We start from the raw sequence: 20,789 nt of genomic DNA on the forward strand, positions 1-20,789 counted from the left end.
CAAGGTCATCTTCTATAGATGAAAATCAGAGGACTTCACTGAAGGCACATTCAGATGCTAGAAATATCCCAGGCAAAGATTTGGAGACTGATCAGCCTTTAGCGAATGAATCCAGTTGTGAGATGCCTATCATTGGAACTGATAGCTTATTGGATGAATCCCCATATGATGTGGAAAAGGCAGAGGAGAAGAAGCAGGAGGAAGAAGAGTCTGTGTGGGCAGGTGTGGAGCCATGTGAAAAGGTAGAGACAAGAGCTGTTAACTTCAAGGAGATAAAACATACAAAGGAGTTTGAAGAGACAGATTATGAAAATAAAGAACACAGTGAAGTAGAACCTCTTAAGGGCTTAGCAAAACGAGACCATGAAATCCTAGAAAACACTGAGATAGAAACTGTATGGGAGTCAGAATATAATAATGGGCAAACTGAGACAACTGTTGACAATTACCTTGAGGAAACTGGCCTGGAAAATCATGGGCAAATAAAATTTAAAGGGGTAAATGTCATTCAAGAGATAGATGGAATAGTTCCTGGAAGTTTGAGTACAGGGTTGGAAGATGGGGCTAACATAGCAGAGAACACATGTAAACATGTAGAATGTGCTGTTGTTGAACCTGAGAATGTCTTAGATAACTGGAATCGTGACCATGAAACAGAGTGTTCGGATGACTTAGACCATGCTGGCAGTGTTATTGGAGGGAGGACAACCATGGAGTGCATAAATGTTACGGGACATGTTGTCCTAGATGTTACAGACCACTCTGAAAAGGACACTGCAGATGTTGGAAAAGTTCTGTGTGATGCTGAATTATTCAGTGCAGAAGAGTCTGTTAAAGAAACTGAAGACAATAGCTTCAGCACCCTCCAAAATGGTAGTGCTGCTGATGAAGGTCAAGCTGACTTTATACCCTTTGAAAAAGAATTGGCACTGCAGCCTGAGTCAGCTGACAAAGCTAATGCAAAGTGCAGTGATTCTTGTTTAGATAATGTGGTTGATAAATTGGTAGTTAGGGCAGCACCTGCAGTGACCGAAGACCATAGTAGTAACATTAGTGTCCCTGGAGGAGCCTTGGAAACAGATCCCTGGCTGGCAAACTGGGATCCCACAGTTAATAATGATCCCTGGGGGTTTTCTAGTCTGTCAGATGGCCAAACAAATGGATTTGATAACTGGCCCTTTTCCCCTAAGCAACAAGACTCAGAGGAAAGTAATATGGAAAACACCTGGCCAAGCTTTAGTGATAAATGGCCTACCCAAGGCTTGGGAAGTATAGATAATAGCTGGGGAGACATGGGTGTAACCACAAGCAATAAAAATCAGGAGGTATCTTTAAAACAAGGCTCATCCGGGGAGCAGGCAAGCATTAGCAACTCTGGACCAAGCAAGGAGATAGCTAGACCCTTGGTTCTGTTTCAAGTGGGAAATTCCAGAAACGCTAGCACCGAGAGCTCAACTAGTCCCAAAGACAATGAGACCAACAACTCAGATTTATCTGAAGATGAAATTGCTAACCGGAGATATGGATTATTGTACCAGGAAATTGAGGCTGATAAAGAAGAGGTACCTACCCCAGTGTGTAGCATAGTCTAGAAAAAGAGTTCCTTAGGTTGTACATAACCCTGTGTTTTATAAACAGTCCATTTACATGTTCCCCCTGCCTCCTCTAAACCCCTTGCTAATCTTGTTGAAAATTTCTCATGCAACTATCCAAAATGTGGTGCAGCTCTAAACCATCAAAGCCCATTTTTGTATTTTATATTTTCTAAAAAAATACACCTACAGTCTTTTCAAAATCCTAAGATCAATCATTCTGCCTTTTTTAGCCTATTAAAATGTTACCAAGTAGCTTCTCTCACTAACTGTCTTGCCCTTCATCTTTTTTTTATTTTATATTATTTTTGGTGTATTTTTGGCATTTTTAAAAATTTTCAACTAAGAATATATTGACTTATTCTCTGAGTTAATAAACTAATTATATTTGTTCTGCTTTCCACTTCTATTAGGCATCCAGCAGCACATTTAATGGATTCACACAGGTAAGAAATAAACATGTTTGAGAGATTTTCTGTGCTGTCACAAGTGGACAAGGACTGGCCTTATGCTTTGCGGGTCTCAAACTGCCAGAAGCGTAAGGAGCGGAGGACAATACCAGACGATGAGTTACCCCTTCCATTCCCAAACATCGTACATAATGGGCATATTCATGTTGATATACCCAAGTTATCTTTAATCTAGCCAGCTTGGGTTTCAGCATAAGGACTAGGGACCGAATGGCTAGGCAGCAGTTCTGCAGAAAAGGACCTAGGGGTTACCGTGGACGAGAAGCTGGATATGAGTCAACAGTGTGCCCTTGTTGCCAAGAAGGCTAATGGCATTTTGGGCTGTATAAGTAGGGGCATTGCCAGCAGATTGAGGGACGTGATCATTCCCCTCTATTCGACATTGGTGAGGCCTCATCTGGAGTACTGTGTCCAGTTTTGGGCCCCACACTACAAGAAGGATGTGGAAAAATTGGAAAGAGTCCAGCGGAGGGCAACAAAAATGATTAGGTGCTGGAGCACATGACTTATGAGGAGAGGCTGAGGGAACTGGGATTGTTTAGTCTGCAGAAGAGAAGAATGAGGGGGGATTTGATAGCTGCTTTCAACTACCTGAAAGGGGGTTCCAAAGAGGATGGATTTAGACTGTTCTCAGTAGTAGCAGATGACAGAACAAGGAGTAATGGTCTCAAGTTGCAGTGGGGGAGGTTTAGGTTGGATATTAGGAAAAACTTTTTCACTAGGAGGGTGGTGAAGCACTGGAATGGGTTACCTAGGGAGGTGGTGGAATCTCCTTCCTTAGAGGTTTTTAAGGTCAGGCTTGACAAAGCCCTGGCTGGGATGATTTAGTTGGGGATTAGGTCCTGCTTTGAGCAGGGGGTTGGACTAGATGACCTCCTGAAGTCCCTTCCAACCCTGATATTCTATGATTCTATGATAGGCTGACCCCATGAGTAATTAACCAGGGTTTTGGGTGGGCTTGACCAGCTTGAGTAAAGCTAGCACAGGTATGTCTATACAAGCTGCAATCGCATCCCATGACTTCAGTGTAGACATACCCAATGTCATTAGGGTGACCACTGGCCAGATGTCCTGATTTTATAAGGACAGTCCCGATATTCAGGGCTTTGTCTTATACAGGCACCTATCACCCTCCATCCCTGTCCTGATTTTTCACACTTGCTATCTGGTCACCGTAAATATCACTGATATGGCGCCAGTATTTCAGGTGAAATCCTGGCACCACGGAAGTTAATGACAAAACTCCCACCACTTCTGTGGGGCTAAGGTTTCCCCCAATAAGCTACTGTGTTTTAGATTTTTAGCTGAATTTTTTGGAAGTGAATTTACTCAGACCCCAAAATGTTAAGTGTGGGTTTCATATTCTTCCACCAACTTTTATACTTGTGTGTACATCTTTGTGTTCATTTTTTAAAATCTGATTTTCAGTAAGGAAGTTAGTTCTATATTAGTTGTTAACCACAGAAATGTACTGGTGGTATTTACTCGGTGCTGGGCCTCGCAGAGGTGCAGCAAAAGCGGGGTATGATGGGGAAAAGTTGCTTTAAGTGACCTTTGCACCCTCACAATCTTGGGCTGCTCCAGGGCCCCCAGCATAACTTAGTCAGCTCTGGGTCCTATCTAAGATACAGCAGCATCCCTGGGCTACCCTATGGGCCACAGCATGCTGCTTGGAATCTCTGCAATGCTGTGGCTCCACTCCTGCCTTTCCCATACTCACCCCCCTTACACTAAGTCTTGTGATGTGGCCCTCAGAAGGCACATTAGCTTCCAACTCCCACAGCTGGAATTGGGGCTTTCAATGCCCCTTTATGCTGCTCCAGCCTTTTTACCCATACAATGGGTCTGGAGGGGGAAGAAAATCTCACCCTTAATTTCTTACAGAACCAAATCTTTGTACCACTTAAATAAATCAAAGCTCTCATTGAATTCAGTAGGACCAGAATTTGTCCTTAGTATTTTTGTGACCTGACTGTATATAATGGACCAGATTTTTAAAAGCTGTCTTCCACCTTTGCACCTGCAAATTATTGGTGCAATTTTGCATCCACAATTATTTGGTGGGACAGTTGACATCATAGGGACATCTATGCATCTTCACCTGCTAAGATAACTCTGTGATGGGTGCAGAAAAGAACTTAAGCTGGGTAGAACAGAATAGAACAAATAATTACAAACACAAAAATGGAGGCCAGTACTTAAAAATCTGCCTCATTACATGTGAATTTTAAATTGACACTGAAATTTTAGGGTGGAACTTTCAAATGAATGTTGGCCAGACTCTTCTCTTGTTGAAGTATATAGCAAACTTAAAAGCTATTGAATCCAGTGCACTTTACCTATAAAACAGCCAAGCAGAGCTGGTCAAAATGTTTTGATTAAAAAAAAAAATGTTGAAGAATGTTGTTTCAACAAACTTGAGGTATTTCTTAACCCATTTCAATGTCAGTAAAAATTCAAATTGAATATTTTTGTAATTTTATGAATTTTTTTTTTAATGTGTAAAGCTTTTTGTTTCTTCTTTGCTGGTGAGATAGTGGTAGAAAAAAACCTACTTTGTCTCCCTTTTAAACTTTTTTCTATTGGGAAAAAAATGGGGGAAGTGTGAAAAGAGGGGGGGAGAGTGGGAGGTTTTCCCCACCAAAACCAAAATTTTCTTTTTTAATTAAAAAAAAAATCTAATTCTAAAACTTTCATCAAAAAAGCATGAAAATTCTTGAATGAAATTAAAAAATCCACTCTGAAAATGTTTCACAAAATATACTAAACTTTTTTTGAACAGCTGTACAGCTTGAGTTGTCTAGTTGGTGATATCATCTGTCAAATAAAGGCAGAGGAGAATTTGTGTATTTATAATAAACATTTAACAAATGTAAAAGTTATTGCACCCAATGCACTCAACTTGTAAAACCGCCCAATGTCTATTTTATATTATAGCCTCCCAGAGGAAGTCAGAAGACCAGATAGTGCTTAGTTAACATTTGACTAAATCTACAAATGTTATCTAAATCTGTTGTGTGAAATACTAAAATCTGATACATGTACCAAAATTCCATACTTATGTGAAAAAAAAACCTATTTAACTTGCTTTCACATCCCCCATCTCATTTGGATAAGCAGATTTTAACTGTCTGAAGGTACTGTGCTAATGAATGGTTCATTGTTTAAATTCCTTTTTTTCTTATGAGTTTCTTTCAATTTTTTAAAGATATCCTCCTTGATTTTGAAACAATCATGTAGCATGACATAAAATTTAACATAAACTATGGGCTGACAACAACCAATCATTTTACAAAACAGTCTTCTGGTAAATAAGAATAGACCACGTCACTAGGGTGTATGGGAAGGCAGAATTGGGCTCTGTGATTGCAATTCTCATCCCTGCTCCAGCCACTTTACAATGCAGAAAAGAGTCAGAGCCACGTAAAGGAGCCCTAACAACCCCAGGTCCAGTCAAGGGATAATTCCTTCAGTGCAGGAACTGAGGAAGATGGCTTCAGATTATCCTCCAAGAACCCCATCATAAATCCAGGTTTTATACAGCGGATGTGCTGGGAGCATGTCTGGGGGTAAGCAGGGCCACAGCACAACATTGTGGAGATTCGGAGCAGTACTGCCTCCCATAGAAGGATGGGGGCAGGCTGCCATAATTTAGCCAGTCCAGGCCTCAGAACAGCACAGAATCAGGAGAGTACAAAGGTGAGCTATAGCCACCTTTGTTGTAGTCCCTTCCCCTCCCCCCCGGACTGCTAATTCTGTGATTCTGTCCTTAAAAACATATCATAGGCTATGTCTACACTACCGCGGTAAGTTGCCCTACGCTACGCAACTCCGGTTATGTGAATAACTTAGCTGGAGTCGACATACCTTAGGTCAAGTTACTGCGGGGTCTACACCGCGGGGGGTCGACGGGAGAAACTCTCCTGTCAACTTACCTTACTCTTCTCGTCGGGGGTAGAGTACAGGGGTCGACTGGAGAGCGATCTGCTGTCGATTTGGTGTGTCTTTACTAGACCCGCTAAATCAACTGCCGGTGGATCGATCTCAGAGTGTCGATCCCCGCTGTAGTGTAGACCTGCCCCCAGACTCTCATCCCTCTACCTTGAATGGTCCTTTACAATATGTGCTAACTACTTATGCTAAACAATCTGCTCCACCTTGCATTTAGCTGTGACACGTGGAGTGCCTTTCCCAGACCTGAAGAAGAGCTCTGTGTAAGCTTGAAAGCTTGCCTCTCTCACCAACAGAAGTTGGTCCAATAAAAGATGTTACCTCACCCACCTTGTCTCTGTAATAGAGCTGTTGTAAGTTAGGTGTATTGTGAGACCGTGAACTCAGTTTTAGACTTCTGTGCCTTCATCAGGATAATGTTTAATAAATTTTCATTCTTCCATAAAGTATTTCTAAAAGACAGAATGTTTAATTGTCTACATTTGAGGTAAACTTATTAAAATGGTCTGTTTTGGGATCTGATTCTCCCTCACTTACTTAGGTAAAGCTCTGAAGTCAATGAGAGCGTTGCCTGACTAAGCCTTACAGAATCAAGCGTTTGGTAGACTTCTAAAATATTTTTTCTTGCTTCCTTCTTGTATATCCTTAGGACACTTCTCTATTCACAGTGCAATCCAATCAGAATGTGGTAGATAACTTGGTAAGTTGTGGCTTTTATTTCTTTTTTTAAATGTCCCATAAAATATTGTGTTGCGTTTTTGCAAATGCATCTATTGCACTGATGTGCTTCCATCTTTTAAATCATGTACCCTTTGCTTGCAAGGTTGGGCTAAGGATTCTGTGAACTTTTCCCCACTCAAACGTTTTTTCTACAAAAGCAAACCAAGACAAAATAAACCCACAACAACCAGAAACATTGCCCTGCACCCAGCATCTTAAAAAGGGATGTTTTTAAATATTCCAAATTTAATTTTTAGAATTTTAGTTTTATAATATAACAGCACTGGTCAGTTTGCACATAATTTATATTCGTTTTTATAACCGGTGCAGTCATTGCAATCAAGAAAGGGTATTAATAAACACCACTGTGCAATGTTAACCAAGTAGATGCTGGCCCAAAATGGCACCAACTTTATTCTCTGTTACAATAATACATTATCTTTGTTACAATTTATCCAGCTGGAAATATTACTCAGTGGTTTTTCATATATTTAATCAGACACATTCATTTTTATTATCATACAGGGGTTTAGAAATGTTTGTGCAAGTGACCATGCTCTGGTAGACAATTTATTCTCACCAATACTCTACTGCAGTCTTGATTTAGCTAAAGGTGATGGAAAAACATGAAGTGTCAGCATAGTAGGAAATACAGACGTACACTATATATGCCAGCTGCCAAACAGGAAAAGTTTGAGAATATTATTTGGTGTGGTGTTTGTACAGTACATATGCATATATCCAGAAACATAATAAATAGTGTATTTCCATCATTCAATAAGTGTACTCTGGGCAGTATTTAGCTGAAGTTCAAACATGGCAAATAGACTGCAGATTACTTGATAAATCCTGTTGTGTGCAAGCAACTTGAAGAAAATCAATATAATCTGCATTATAACAATTGTCTAAGTAGCTACAATTACTTATAGTATTAAACCTCAGGGAACTTATTAGTGGACTCCCTAGGTAGAATGCCTAGTGTTTTTCATTCCAGTTTCTGATTTCTTCTTTGTGAAATACCATACAGCTAATATTAATTCACTACATAGACATGTGCTGCACAGCAAGGTATAATATAATGAATGTGTGTTTATACTGTGCCAACTCCTGACATCCTTACGTAGGCAAACTTCCATTGACTGCAGTGGGAATTGGCCTATTTAAGGAATGAGTGAAAAATAAGTAAAGACCTCTTGATTTTACTTGAAAAATATTGGAAAAGAAAATGTTTTAATCTCTTAGAGACTTTTATAGAGGCTACCTTTTATATCACAAGAGACCTTCTACCCAACTGTGTGGTATTATTAAATGTGAATGAAGATGCTTGACTGAACTAAATAACTTCTGAGCTTTGCAACGTACAGAGTAATTTGTTCATGGTGGACTAATCCATTAAGATTATTTTGTCTGGTTGAGCTAGCTATTCTGTGTAAGTGATCCCAACCTGTAGCTCCCCTTCTATATGGAACAAATCCTGCCTTAAGTATTTTTACCCCCAAACTAACCGCTGTTACATTAATTGCTTGGAACCTGTCTTACGAAAGGTGGAAAATCCTTCTATTTTTTTTGAGGGGGGGGGGGGGCACTTTGCTGCAGAATTGAGGTTGTGCCAGGACTGGTATTCCTGGATGCATCCTTGTGCTAACAACAAATGTATGCTAAAATTCGACAGAATCCGAATCACGGTAACATGGCTCAGAAGATGGATTCCACATAGGTGACTGGTGTGGAGTTAACTGGTAGAGGGAGAGCTTGTTAATCACAATCTGGTTATTTTCATTCTGCCAGACTTAAATAAAATGTTAATGGGAGAAAGGGTAGACAGTGGATCTGGAAAAGAGCAGGAATGCAAATTGTTTCGGTCCATGATATTTGCTCCCTATAAACGACTGTCTGGTATGACTACATCCAGCATAAATAGACAGAACAGGCACCATTTATTTTCAGAACAGTCAAAACTGCATATAAAAGAACAAGGGATTGTTTTAAAATCTCATAGTTACAATAGCCTCGTGGTTTAGAGACTGGACTGGGATTTATGAGCTCTGAGTTCAGGTCCTGGCTCTGCTACAGACTTTCAGAATATTCTTGTTCAGGTCATCCAATTTCTTTGTCTCATTTTCTACCCCTAAAACTGGGAGGATACTACTTCCCTACCTCAGAGGGATGTTGTGAGGATCAGTTAAATACACATAAAGTGCTTTGAAGATGAAAATGCTAGGGGTTAATTATTGTTACAAGGCCCAGTCCTTCTATCCTCTCTGAGGCATGGGTCTGCAGGATCAAGCCTGTTATGACAGCTACCAGGGAAAGAGAATATAATAAATACAGAACTGTAGTTGTGCACTCTTTCCCGTTCCCCAATTTCAAATGTTCTTGAATGATTTTTTTCATTTAAAAAAAATAAGATTGAGGCGGAAGAAGCGCCATCTTTGGAACCCCAGGCTGAAGAACCCCTCTCTCCCCCTGCCACGGCTCCTGTTGCTGCCGCGGTTCCTGTTGCTGCCGCGGTTCCTGTTCCTGCCACTGCGCCTGTTCCTGCCACTGCGCCTGTTCCTGCCACGGTTCCTGTTGCTGCCGCTGCTCCTGTTGCTGCCGCTGCTCCTGTTGCTGCCACGGTTCCTGATGCTGCCGCTGCTCCTGTTGCTGTCGCTGCGCCTGTTGCTGCCGCTGCGCCTGTTGCTGCTCCTGTTGCTGCCGCTGCGCCTGTTGCTGCTCCTGTTGCTGCCGCTGCCGCTGCCCCTGAACAGGAAGCTCTGCCTGCTGAGCCTAGTGAGCCAGCAGAGGAAGCTGTGGTGAGTGACCAAAACCTCATATGCCCCAGCTTTCCCTGGTTTTTTTTGTTCATCATTGTGTATGTGTCCACCACATTACAGCCATCCTTTCCATTTTTATCCTCTTTACTTTTAGGGCTGGTTTCCGTTCTGGCCTCCCATGTCACAACAGGCTTTCCAAAAGCTATGTGTGCCTTTTTACCCTAAAATGTCATTCCTCTTATGGCTGGCGTTTCAGAGCGAAGTTCAACTGAACTACTGTGGATTCAGATATTGTAACTGTCAGACAAACATAACCAGGGAAATGAATTGATACCATTTATAAATGACACTATTAATGCTTTTCTCTTTTCAAGATGATCAAGTGGAGAGATAAGTACTGGGCTAATGTACATCTTGAATGTTGTTTGATTGAGCATTGAACTGCTTCCTAATAAAAACCAAAACACAGGTTTATACAAGTCTCCTAATGTTAGAAGCCAGCTGGAGAACTGAGCTCCAAAGCCAATTGAGGGTATCCAATTGAAGATCTCACAAGTCAACATTCAGAAAAATGGGAGTCAAATGTTGTGGGAAAAGATGATGGCTCTCAAAGAAAACCACAGCAAGGTTGCCTAAGCTGCTTCCCTCTCCTCCCCAGCCAATCTGTTATATTTCAAGAGGTACTCTAAGCCAGCGGTTCTCAGTCTTTTCCATATTGGGTTTCCCTTTTTCCATAATGTGGCCACCATAGAGCCTCTTCCATCTAGCCAGGGCACCCCTGCTATTAACAATATGGAAAGGCCAAGAGGGTTTCACCCCAGTGCTGAGAATCCATGATCTAAAGAAAAATGCATCCATTTCTGTTGACTGCCAGCCTAATAGTATATCTGCTTCCACAGGCACTATTATCTTTCTCCAGGTCAGTAACTAGTGGTCTGTCACTGTTAGAATCTGAACAGGTATTCACTTGGCCAAATCCTGACTTCCCACGACTAACATTAAAGGTTATTAAATCAGAGTATATCACCATTGCTTTTCACTCACTTATAGATAGATTGTAAGACATTATGTGTGGGAAGAGAAGAATTTGGCTGGAAGCCATCTGAGGCATTACCCTCATTTGAAGGCACCTTAATCACTCCTTTTTAGAGTTAGTAAAGTAATCCAAAGAATTATTTGATATTCCACATAACTGCTCCAAAAATCCAGTTCACTGAGGCCCATTACTGAGTCTGGAATTTTCCTGTGGACTGTTGCAGACACATGACCCAGAATTAGACAGGAAAAAAACCTGTTTTATGGGTCCATCCTTCTGCCATTGAAGTCGATGAGGGTTTCATTCACCTTTTATGACCCTCAGGAAGCAGTTTGATCCAGAAATAGGGGCACTGGATGGGGAATCAGAGGGCCTAATAGGTGACATGGGCAAGTTTCTGTGCCTCATTTTCTGGTGCTAACTACTTTGTAAAGCTAGGTATTTATTAGTAAGAGCAGGACTAGTCCTTCCTTCATCCACCATTTCACTAGGGGTAGGGGAAGTGGACGTCTGCTTTTTCCTGTTTGACTATATGAAATCAAAACAGCACTTGTCTACATCTAGACAAACGTATCATCTATAGAATTTATTTATGGCATATGTACTGCAGTGAACAGGCCTTATCATATGTGTCGTGGGACTCTACTCAGAATCATGCTACCAACCCATACTCTGGCCACTGCCTAGAAAATAGCTGGAGGTTTGTTTATATTGAAATAGTCATACTGCGGTGGTTCACCTTTTTTTTAGAACTACTGTTTCCCGCAGTTTCTCTGCAGACTCAAGTAAATGTATTTTATCACTGCATTAGTTCACATGCAGAAGGCGTTCTTCACAGCCAGAAAACGAGGTGCTTACATTTTGCAGAAATTGCTCTGGACCCAAGAGAAGGGCTGTTACTGCATGCCAACCATGTGTACCTACAGCCTGAGTTTCACTCAGTGGTGTAAGATCAAGAATCCTGATGTCAGCTCTATTTGATTCACACAGTCTCAAATGCAAATGAATACTTGGTACTCACTAAGAGTTAGGTCGACCCTTTAAGCTCAGTCATGTGGGAGAACAAGTATCGTATTGCAACTCTGAAAAGAGTTTAGTGTACTTTTTTTCCCTTGCACCTGGCTGGGTCCAATGGCTGGCCTGTTTAGTGTTGGGGGAGCATGCAGAAGCCATGTATTCATCCTCCCTGACCCATGCCTACCCTGGCCACTTGCCTATAGATAGTACAAGGGCTGTGCTCTACAAGGGAATTGGAGTCACAATCTGGGTAGCCATAATGTAGCTCCATGTGGGTCCTTACTTCCCCATGCTCCCTTACACTGTCTTTAGGGCCTCATTCTAGTTTTATTTACATTGGTTAACTCTTTATTGGTTTTCATGGTTTTACGGCAGATGTTCACCAGAGTGAGCTCAGAATCAGCCGCTTACAATAATTCATCCAAAAACATTAAGCCTCTGCAATTTGTATGTGTCTGCTCCTCCCGTCTATGTTTTCTTTTGAATTGGTATAAATCACAGTAATAACATGTCAACATCATGGAAAGGCAAAAAGTGAAACAGCCTGTCTCTGAGGCACAGCATTTTGTCAAACCTTGGTCGAAGATGCCTACCCTCTACTCTTAGTAAATGTGAGAGTTTAGAATAAATGAAGAGGGGGGGGGGGAATTAACCATTAGCCCCGATCTCTTCTTCATTTCAGTGAACTGAATTGTGTACAAAATAATTTTGAAGAGCAGATTATAATGAACCTTAAGAGGCTGTTTCTAAAATTGGTTTGATTTTGTCTTTTTACAGGGATTTCATGGAAGGAAATAATCTTTGAATAAATTATTTTCCTGAAAGAAGAGATTGCTAACCCCTTTTTATCCTCAGTTGAGGCAAAGTGAAAGTATAAAATCTATTATACACCTTGAACGCTAATTAACTGACAGGCTGTAACTGCAGTCACCACTTGCTCATAGTGGGCTGAACTGACCCTTTTACATAATCCTTTTCGCTGCTTAATGTCACATGCAGTTTTTAGTTCATGTTCTGCTAGAATATGGTACAGCTGAGGCAGAAATTACAGTGTTATTGTGAAAGAGGGAGACAAATAATTTGAGAATGGGGCAACTTAGTAGCAGTTCAGAAGACAGACGATAGATATTAAATAGCAGTTAAATGATTTTTGTTAAGGTTTTCTCCTTTTTGTTTTATTTTGTAAATGAAACTAAGTTCTTGCTCATTTGAAAAAAGGAGTCCTCTGGGAAATAAGAAATGAAACATGCTGATGTTAATAACGCATGCAGTAGATTTACTGTTGGAATCTGATCCAGTGGGAGAAGCAAATGTTACATATTAAAAGCTATTTTTCTAAAGTGATGTAAGAAGAGTTTTTGAAGATTAAGATTAAGGAAGAAATAGATAAAAGGTCAAAGGCCAACATTTGATAAGGATACCATAGATGAAAACATTCCTCAATAGCAGTCCTGCATTCAGTTTACCGGTGTGAATTTTTTAAAAATTTGTGTTATATTTGTAAATTTTTTCCCACTACATATCTCTTCTGGCTTTACATTACACTCCAATTATAGCGGCATCATCAATAGGTGCAATTTGCCTCTAGTATATTTCATGTCAGACCACGCTATGCCAGAAAATGTACCTTAGACATGTATTGCCCACCTTGTGGGGCTAGGGTAAATTTTCCAGCATAATGTGGGTCTTATTTAATTTGAAGGAAGAGAAGGGATAGTCCAGTTATCAGGACACTAAGCTCTGACTTGGTAGACTTGGGTTCAAGTGCCTGCACCTCCACAATCTTCCTGTGTGGCCTTGGTAAGTCGCTTAGGGTATTGACACTGCTCACATCAGCGAGCCACCTGTGTCAGAAGATTCGGGCTAGTAGTGCTTGCACTAGCGCTGTAAAAGCAGCTGTGTAGACATCATTTAGAAGTTGTCTCGGGCTCTGAAGCTCCAGCCCAAGCCACGACTGTCTACACCGCTGTTTTTAGAATGGTAGTGCAAGCCCCACTAGCCTGTCTCTCTCAGTCCAGGCTGGGAGCCTCGCTGCTGCGTGCAGTCCACTGGCAGTATAGACGTACCTTCTGGAACAGATTCTCAATGGTATTTATTTAGGTGTCTAAAGATGCATATATGCAGCTAGTGGGATTTACAGAAGCACCTGAAGTCAATTATTTCAATGACACTTCTGTAAATCCCACTAGGCGCATATTTGAACCTTCTGGTACCTCAGTACCTTTAAAAATCTGGCCCTTAGTCTCTCTCTACCTCATTTCCCATCTGTAAAATGGGGATACAGGTACCTTAGATAGATGTGATTTATGGATAAGTCCCTCTATAATTTAATGCATATCTTGGGAAATTTCCTATCTGAATACTCTCATTTAAGTCAAAGGGGCTTCTTGTGGAGCATGAACTCATAGTGAGTAGTAGCTGTCAGAATCTGGCCTTGTTGTTGTTTACTTATGATTCTTTAATCCTTATTCTCCTGTTTTAAAATGTTTCAGTCCCCAAGTGAGGGAACAGAATCAGTATGACATGGCTTAAATAATAAATTGCACACATATAAAGAATAGCAAATAGACAAAGGTAACTGTTCAAAAACCATCCTTTGCCTGGAAATTGATTGCCCAAATTGTTTAGTAAATACTTAGAAACAACAAATGCATTTGCAGAAATCCAGGTTGATACCTTAATGATTTGCAAACAGGGCAGGGAGGGAAGAACTAAATTTGTTTTTTCAGATAGCTGTAAGTAGCTGATTTAAGTAATATGTTAGCTTATAGTAAGCTTCAGATCCATACGAATAGGTCTCATTCAGTAATATTATAAGAGTATATTTTCCAAAGAGTATATTGCCAAATCCTGAAGTACTTGTTATTCAGGCATAAGTCCTGCTAACACAAATGGCCCTTAGATGTGAATAGTTCTTGAAAAATCAGTCTGGTATTTTCTGCAGTCAGATACATGGGTATTTTCTTTCATCCTCTATTTTTTCTTCAACAAACATACTTAATGCGGGGAGTGAAAGGAGAAAAAAACCAAGCCATTCTTCCATTTGTGTTCCCCTGTGTCCTCATTCCAGTGTCTCATTATGTCAGTGCAGTACAGGAACTTAGTTCATGCTCCTTCCTTTGTCCTTCAGGGCTCAAGTGCCATAGACCAACTGCAGGTTTTTATTAGTTGTCGGCAACAATTGATCTGTTGTTTATTTTCTCACTTTTGCGGGGAAGGAAGTGGTTGGCATTCTAAGGTGCAATATGTACACTAATGCTATCCTCTAAAGTGTTCCGTAAAACCAGGGAAAGTAGAGGCATCATCAGCTTACATTGGTAGAGGAAGGGCAGTCTCATCACTAATGCAGTTCTTTGGAGACAGTTCTGCCACCTATTTCTATGCCCTAGTCAAAGATAGAAATAGAATACCATGTAAAAAGCACATGGTACACTAGCCATTGTGCTGTTTCTTTTTCTGATTAAAAATGCTCCTTCCACTGTGTCCATTTTTCACATTCAAACTCCGATACATCTTCAGCCAAACACCGACCACAACTCTGAGCATGGCTGTATGTTTTGAACGCTCTTTGGGCAGATGTTCTGCTGCACATGTGGGAAGGAGGTGCATTAATTGAAAATGTCAGCATATGTCACCAAATATAGTAGTAATTCATATTCAAGACACTCCGCTACATGTGGGGAAAAAAGAGTTTGGATTTGAAATGAAGAAGGCAACAATGTGGTGTCTTAATGTGAAAGTTAGTTAACCTTATTATGTTCATTTCCTAGCCATTTGTATGTTGTATGGAACACACTGATGTTTATGGGGGGCTATTCAGAGATCCCTGTTTTATTAGTTACACTTAGTAGTTCTGAGAGAGCTCTCTTGTGCCTTGGGTCTAATGCGGCCACCAGGAGGTTTTCCTGTGGCCACGACAGCGTCCTGGGCGGTGATGGGGGGGGGAGGGGTGTGGCAAAGCATCGGCCACTTCCCCATCCTCCCTGTTGCCCCTGGATGCGCCACTCTGCACGTCTCTGGAGACAGGTGGGGCACAACGCTGAAGGAGCAAGGTGAATTCTCTACCTGTGAGGGGGATTGGGGGCTTAGTGGGGCTCGGACTTCAGCCCTGGGGTGGTTGGGTAGCGGGGACTTAGGGAGCCTGGCTGCAGATTAGGAGTCCAGCCATGTGGCTTCAGACTCCAACCCCTGGCGGCGCAGCAGTGGGCTCCAGTCCCTGGCTCTGGCTGCGTGGCACTGACCCCCAATCCCGCCGGTGGCCGCTGGCCCCAGACGCTGACCCCATCCGTGCGCTCCAACTTTCAGCCCTAGTTACTGACCCCGGGCACCAACCCTTGAGCTCCAGCAGCTGCTGGCCCTAGGTGCAGATCCCCGGCACTAGCCTTGGGCTCTGGCAGGTGGTGGCTCTGGATGCTGACCTCTAGCCCTGGCTGTGCGGCAGCAGGCGCAGACCCCAAGCGCCAGCCCCACACCCCAGAGGCAGCCGACCCCCAGCCCTGGCCGCTGACCCCAGGCACTGCTCCTGGATGTCAACCCTGGGTTCCGGCAGGTGCTGGCCATGGGTGCTGATCTCCAGCCCCAGTAATGCGCCAGCAGGCACCAACCCCAGGCTCTGGTGGGTGCTGGTCCAGGACACTGACTCCTAGACTTGGCTATGCAGCAGCAGGCATGGACCCCAAGCACCGACCCCCAGTCACACAGCAGCAGGTGCCAGCTCCAGGTGCCGACCCCAGCTGCATGGCAGTGGGTGCTGATCCCCAGCCGTGGGCACTGATCCCCGGCCCTGGCCACACAACTGCGGGCGCCGACCCTGGGCTCCAGTGGGTGATGGCTCAGGGTGCCGACCCCCCAGCCGCCGACCCACACCTCCAACCATGCGGTGATGGGGGCACCCATCCATTGCCCCTGGCCTCTGCTTCCTCAGCCCCCACCCCATCCATCCATCCTCCTTGGCCCCCACTGCCTCACTCCCCACCCCTCCATCCAGGTCTGAGTTTGCCAGGACTTACTGTGAAAAGTGATATTAACAAACATACAAATATCACTTTTCACAGCATTATTTTTATTATTGAGTCCACAAAAATAACCTACATAAATAAATTACAATTATCTGGATGTGTGTATACATGCATATTTATTTGTTTTTCCTCAAGTTAATAAGTATTTTAGGAAAAAGTGTCAGTGTGGCCAGCAGCAAGAGTTGGTGGCTGCACTCTGAAGCCACCAAAATTTTTATTGTGAGAATCCCGGGTAATGCCTGATTGCATGGTGCCCCCTCACTTAAATTAGTCAGAGTCTAAACTAAATTCTATATATTTTTTCATAGTTCTATTCAACTATGCATGAGACTCTCACCTGTTACTTTCCTGGGAAGCACAAAACGAGTACAATATACATCGGGCTTCATTTTAAAAAGCAGCTTTCAATCTGAGGTTACAAAATTGTGGCTGCATCTAGTTGTGGACACAATTTATGGCATATAGATGCTTCGCTACCTGATCTGGGAGTGCAATGAGATAGTTAGGTATGGAAGTGCCATGGATTGCACCTGCAATTAACTCTGGCCAAAATTTGTGCTTTCAACTAATTGCAGGTGCCAAATTGGAGCATGAGGTTCTTTTAAAACTGAGGGCGCTGGGACATATATGTGAGAAAGATTGTGACAGATAAATAGTATGCTGACATGTAAAGATGAGGACGGAGCTGGTGCAAAACACAAGATGGATTATTGAAGAGGAAAGACCCAAGAGAATCTAAAACCATGGCTACATATCCCACTGAGTATCTTGGCTTCAAAAAGATCTCTCTTATATGTGAGCTTCAAGATGCAATAGAAGTTTGAACCAAGCAAATCCCAAGGACTGGACTTTATCTATGGACATATGATAAAGCACTTTGGGAAGAGGGCTAAAGCCAGGTTGTTGGATGGCATAAACGACTGAAGGTACCTAAACAGTGGAAGTCAGCAATTGTTGTTCCTCTTCTTAAGACTGGCAGGGATCCCTCTTCTCCAGGAAGCTAGCAGTTTGTATCTTTCACTAGTCACTTCTATAAGATAATGGAAAGAATGGTACAATCAAGGTTCCTATGGTGGCTTCTAAAAGAAGGGAAGCTAGAACATACCCAAATGGCATACAGGCCTTTCACTCAACTTTGGACCTCATGGTGGCCTTCTGTCAGCCTGTTATTGATGGATTCTAACTAAAGCCACCACAGTCATCAATAAGAGTCTCTTTTTTTTAATCTCAGTACAGCATTTGATAGAGTCTGGCATGATAAGCTCTTAGTGAAATTTAGAGAGATGGGAATTTGTGGCTAAACGTGCCTCTGGATAAGAGATTTGCTACAGTACAGGAAAACAACAGTAAGACTAAATGGTACTTTTTGTGACAACAAGACCAGTCAGTGTGGGAATTCCTCATGCCTCAGTTTTAAGTCCTCTTCTTTTCCTGCTGAGCTCCTCTGAACTGCCAGGCTGCTTGAAATCATATGCATATATGTATGAAATAGCTATATTGGAGAATGAATTGAATGACAACTTGGTAATTGTAATTAGGCAGTGTAGCAGGGTGGTCCCCCGCTCCTGCCTGGAAAGGCTTAAAACAGCCCTAGCAGAAGGCTGCAGCTCTAAAAGCTGGGCTGATTGGGGAAGTAGCCACAGCTGGGCCATGCCCCAATTAGGCCACATCTGGCCTGTATAAAAAGGCTGGGAGCCAGGAGCTCAGAAGTCTCTCTCTGCCTTCAGAGAGAGAAGGGCCTGGCTGCAGCGAGCTAGAGACAGAGTACTTGAGTGGAGCAGGGCTGGGGAAAGGCTGAGGAGCTGGGGAGCTCCAGCCTGGATAGCCCCAGGCTGCGGCCTAGTAGGAGGCCAAGGGGTACTGGGGGGTTGCAGAGGGCAGCCCATGGGTAGGCCAAGGCAGCAGGTCCAAACCCAACCTTGCCTGTGATGAGTGGCCTATACTGCAGTCTGCCCCAGGGAGCGGGGGCTAGTTGGTGACTGGCAGTGGCCTTATTCTGAGGCGAGGTAGGGATAGTGGGTGGGGGTTCCCCGGGGAGGGGAGACCCTAGTACTGAGGGGTGTGCTGCCAGAGGGCAGCACCCCAGATACAAGGGCACCGGGGTCCGGGAGGGACACGGGGGCCAGAGGACAGGCGGATCACCGGCCTGCAGGGGGCGCTCCAGGACGCTGGAAGAGCTAATTCCCAGAAGAGACCAGCAGGAGGCGCCGCAGGCTTGAGTCCGCTCCTCTACAGGCAGGCAGAGGAACATAAATTCCAGCTGAGTCCAGCCAAAAAAAGTCCATTTACCATACTATTGGATGGAGATGGTATTGCTGTTGGAGAAGAACCTCGTATATTTTGGAATGACCTTGGCCACAGAACTAAGGTTTGGACCACAAATGTGGCAGTCAAAGCAAAGAAGAGACCGAAACATCTCTGATGTAACTCCAGTACCAATTGGGGTTCTTGTATTAGGTTTCTGAAAACAACAATCTCCCAATACTTGAATATGCCTCATCTCTCTAGTCACACATTTGCTCCCAGAAGTCTTGCCAAGACTGACATTGTCCAGTCGTCTGCAGTTCACCTGAAAACTGGATCTGTAAGATCTACTCCAACAGCAATTTGTGAGTCTGATGTTCAACCTCTTGAGAATCATAGCAAAGAACAGCTAATTTGGTATGGAAATTGTCTTCATTCTCTAACTGAATGTCATTGTTGAGGAACTGAAAAACCAAATCAAGGCTGAAAGGATTGTCTTGTTTCAAAAGAGGCGTAAAGGCTACTAAAGAAACAGCAGCATTTCATGATGATAGGAAGGTAAGGTGCATAAAGAATCTTGTATGCCCATTAATTCCTCCATGTGAACCTATTTACTTTGGTAAATATCTCTTTCTTTTGAAACCTTGCTCGAAGGAACACCTGGACTTGGTTTCACTAAGAAAAATGGAAGAAAAGACCATCCAGCAGTGTCAGTGACAAGGCAAACAGATTTATGCGTACACCAGTGGTTCGTCAGACAAATACTTCAAGAATGGTGGTTGTGTGTCTACATCTGGTAGCCTCAATGGAGAGAGTACATGGAAGAGCATTAGGTCGGGATACATCAATTTGAATTATATGGCTGAAATGAAAGCTATTCTCAGGGCATTCAAAAAGAAAAAAAAAAGCAGAAATAGAGGTGGATTTTCTCATGATTGTTGACTTGCAAGAAGCAATCCTCAGTTCCTTTTCAAGAAATCAGAATGCTATCAACAATACAGTTCATAAGGAGGCTCAGAGGATCAGAGAGCAAGGCAATAAATTGATTTTTCAATGGATTCCATCACATGTTGGTATATATAGAAGTGAGGGAGCCAAACTTAGAAGATCAGAAACTCGGGTAGGAATGACAATGATCAAGGATATTAACACGCTATCAAGGAAAATATTAGCTGAAATAAATGGTCAAAAGATAAAATATCCATAGATTTATATTAAAGCATCTTGGAAAATGACATTTGCTATCATGAGACTGTGGACAAGACACTCCACAGGAATGAAAACCAATAGAGATGGGACCAAGATATATATTCTAGAAGTTGTGTTGGGAGTAGACTTTAACACCTCACCACGCTTTTGAACATAACATTGCAAGTAAAAGGATGTTCATTGGATCAAGCCCTTCCACAGGACCCTGTACAAGTCACCAAACTCATTCTTGAACTTCAGGGCCTGACATGATTGTGGGACAAGAAAACAGCTGCAACAATGTTAGGACAGATCCTCTTCTGGTGTAAATTGGAATAGCTCTGGGGTGCTAAGATGATTTACACCCTCTGAGGAACTGGTCCATTATTTTTAAATGTTTTCTTGCTAAGGTGCTGTGCCTAGCAAATGGGCTTTTATGGGTGTGGCGTTACAGTCTATATGATTTTATAAAAATATGCTAATGAGCGAATATAATGTAACTGGAATATGCTTCATGCAAAAGGTCTCTTGTAAGGTATCATTACAAAGCTTATAATCTACTGAGTGTGATCATCCTATTTGTATAAATGTACCACTCCTGTATCTGAAACTAGAAATATGAAATATAACTTTGAGGGCCTATTGTAATTATGCAAAGTGTGGGCCATTAATGGTGGTTTGGAATCTTGACTCCCATTAACCAGGACAATTGTCTGCAGATGGGTGTGTTTTACCTGTAAGTCTTCCTGTATACGTGTGTGCTGGCAAGTGGGTAATGAAGTCTTGCAGTGACATGT

The 20,789-nt window shown here is 42.5% G+C and overlaps 1 protein-coding gene across 2 annotated transcripts in view; it reads left to right on the plus strand.

The window, feature by feature from the left end:
• Window positions 1-20,789, plus strand: part of AMPH (amphiphysin) — a 178,103-nt gene that overhangs the window by 141,154 nt on the left and 16,160 nt on the right. Inside the window, exons 15-18 of one of the 2 annotated variants that reach the window (XM_065398613.1) lie at window positions 2,006-2,038; window positions 6,663-6,713; window positions 9,142-9,329; window positions 9,444-9,528. In XM_065398613.1, the coding sequence (XP_065254685.1) occupies window positions 2,006-2,038; window positions 6,663-6,713; window positions 9,142-9,329; window positions 9,444-9,528 (357 nt within the window). The remainder of the gene's footprint in view (window positions 1-2,005; window positions 2,039-6,662; window positions 6,714-9,141; window positions 9,330-9,443; window positions 9,529-20,789) is intronic. The other variant, XM_065398614.1, reaches the window with a different exon arrangement.

This window comes from Emys orbicularis, chromosome 2 (genome assembly GCF_028017835.1).
Source record: "Emys orbicularis isolate rEmyOrb1 chromosome 2, rEmyOrb1.hap1, whole genome shotgun sequence".
Classification (NCBI taxonomy): domain Eukaryota; kingdom Metazoa; phylum Chordata; order Testudines; family Emydidae; genus Emys; species Emys orbicularis.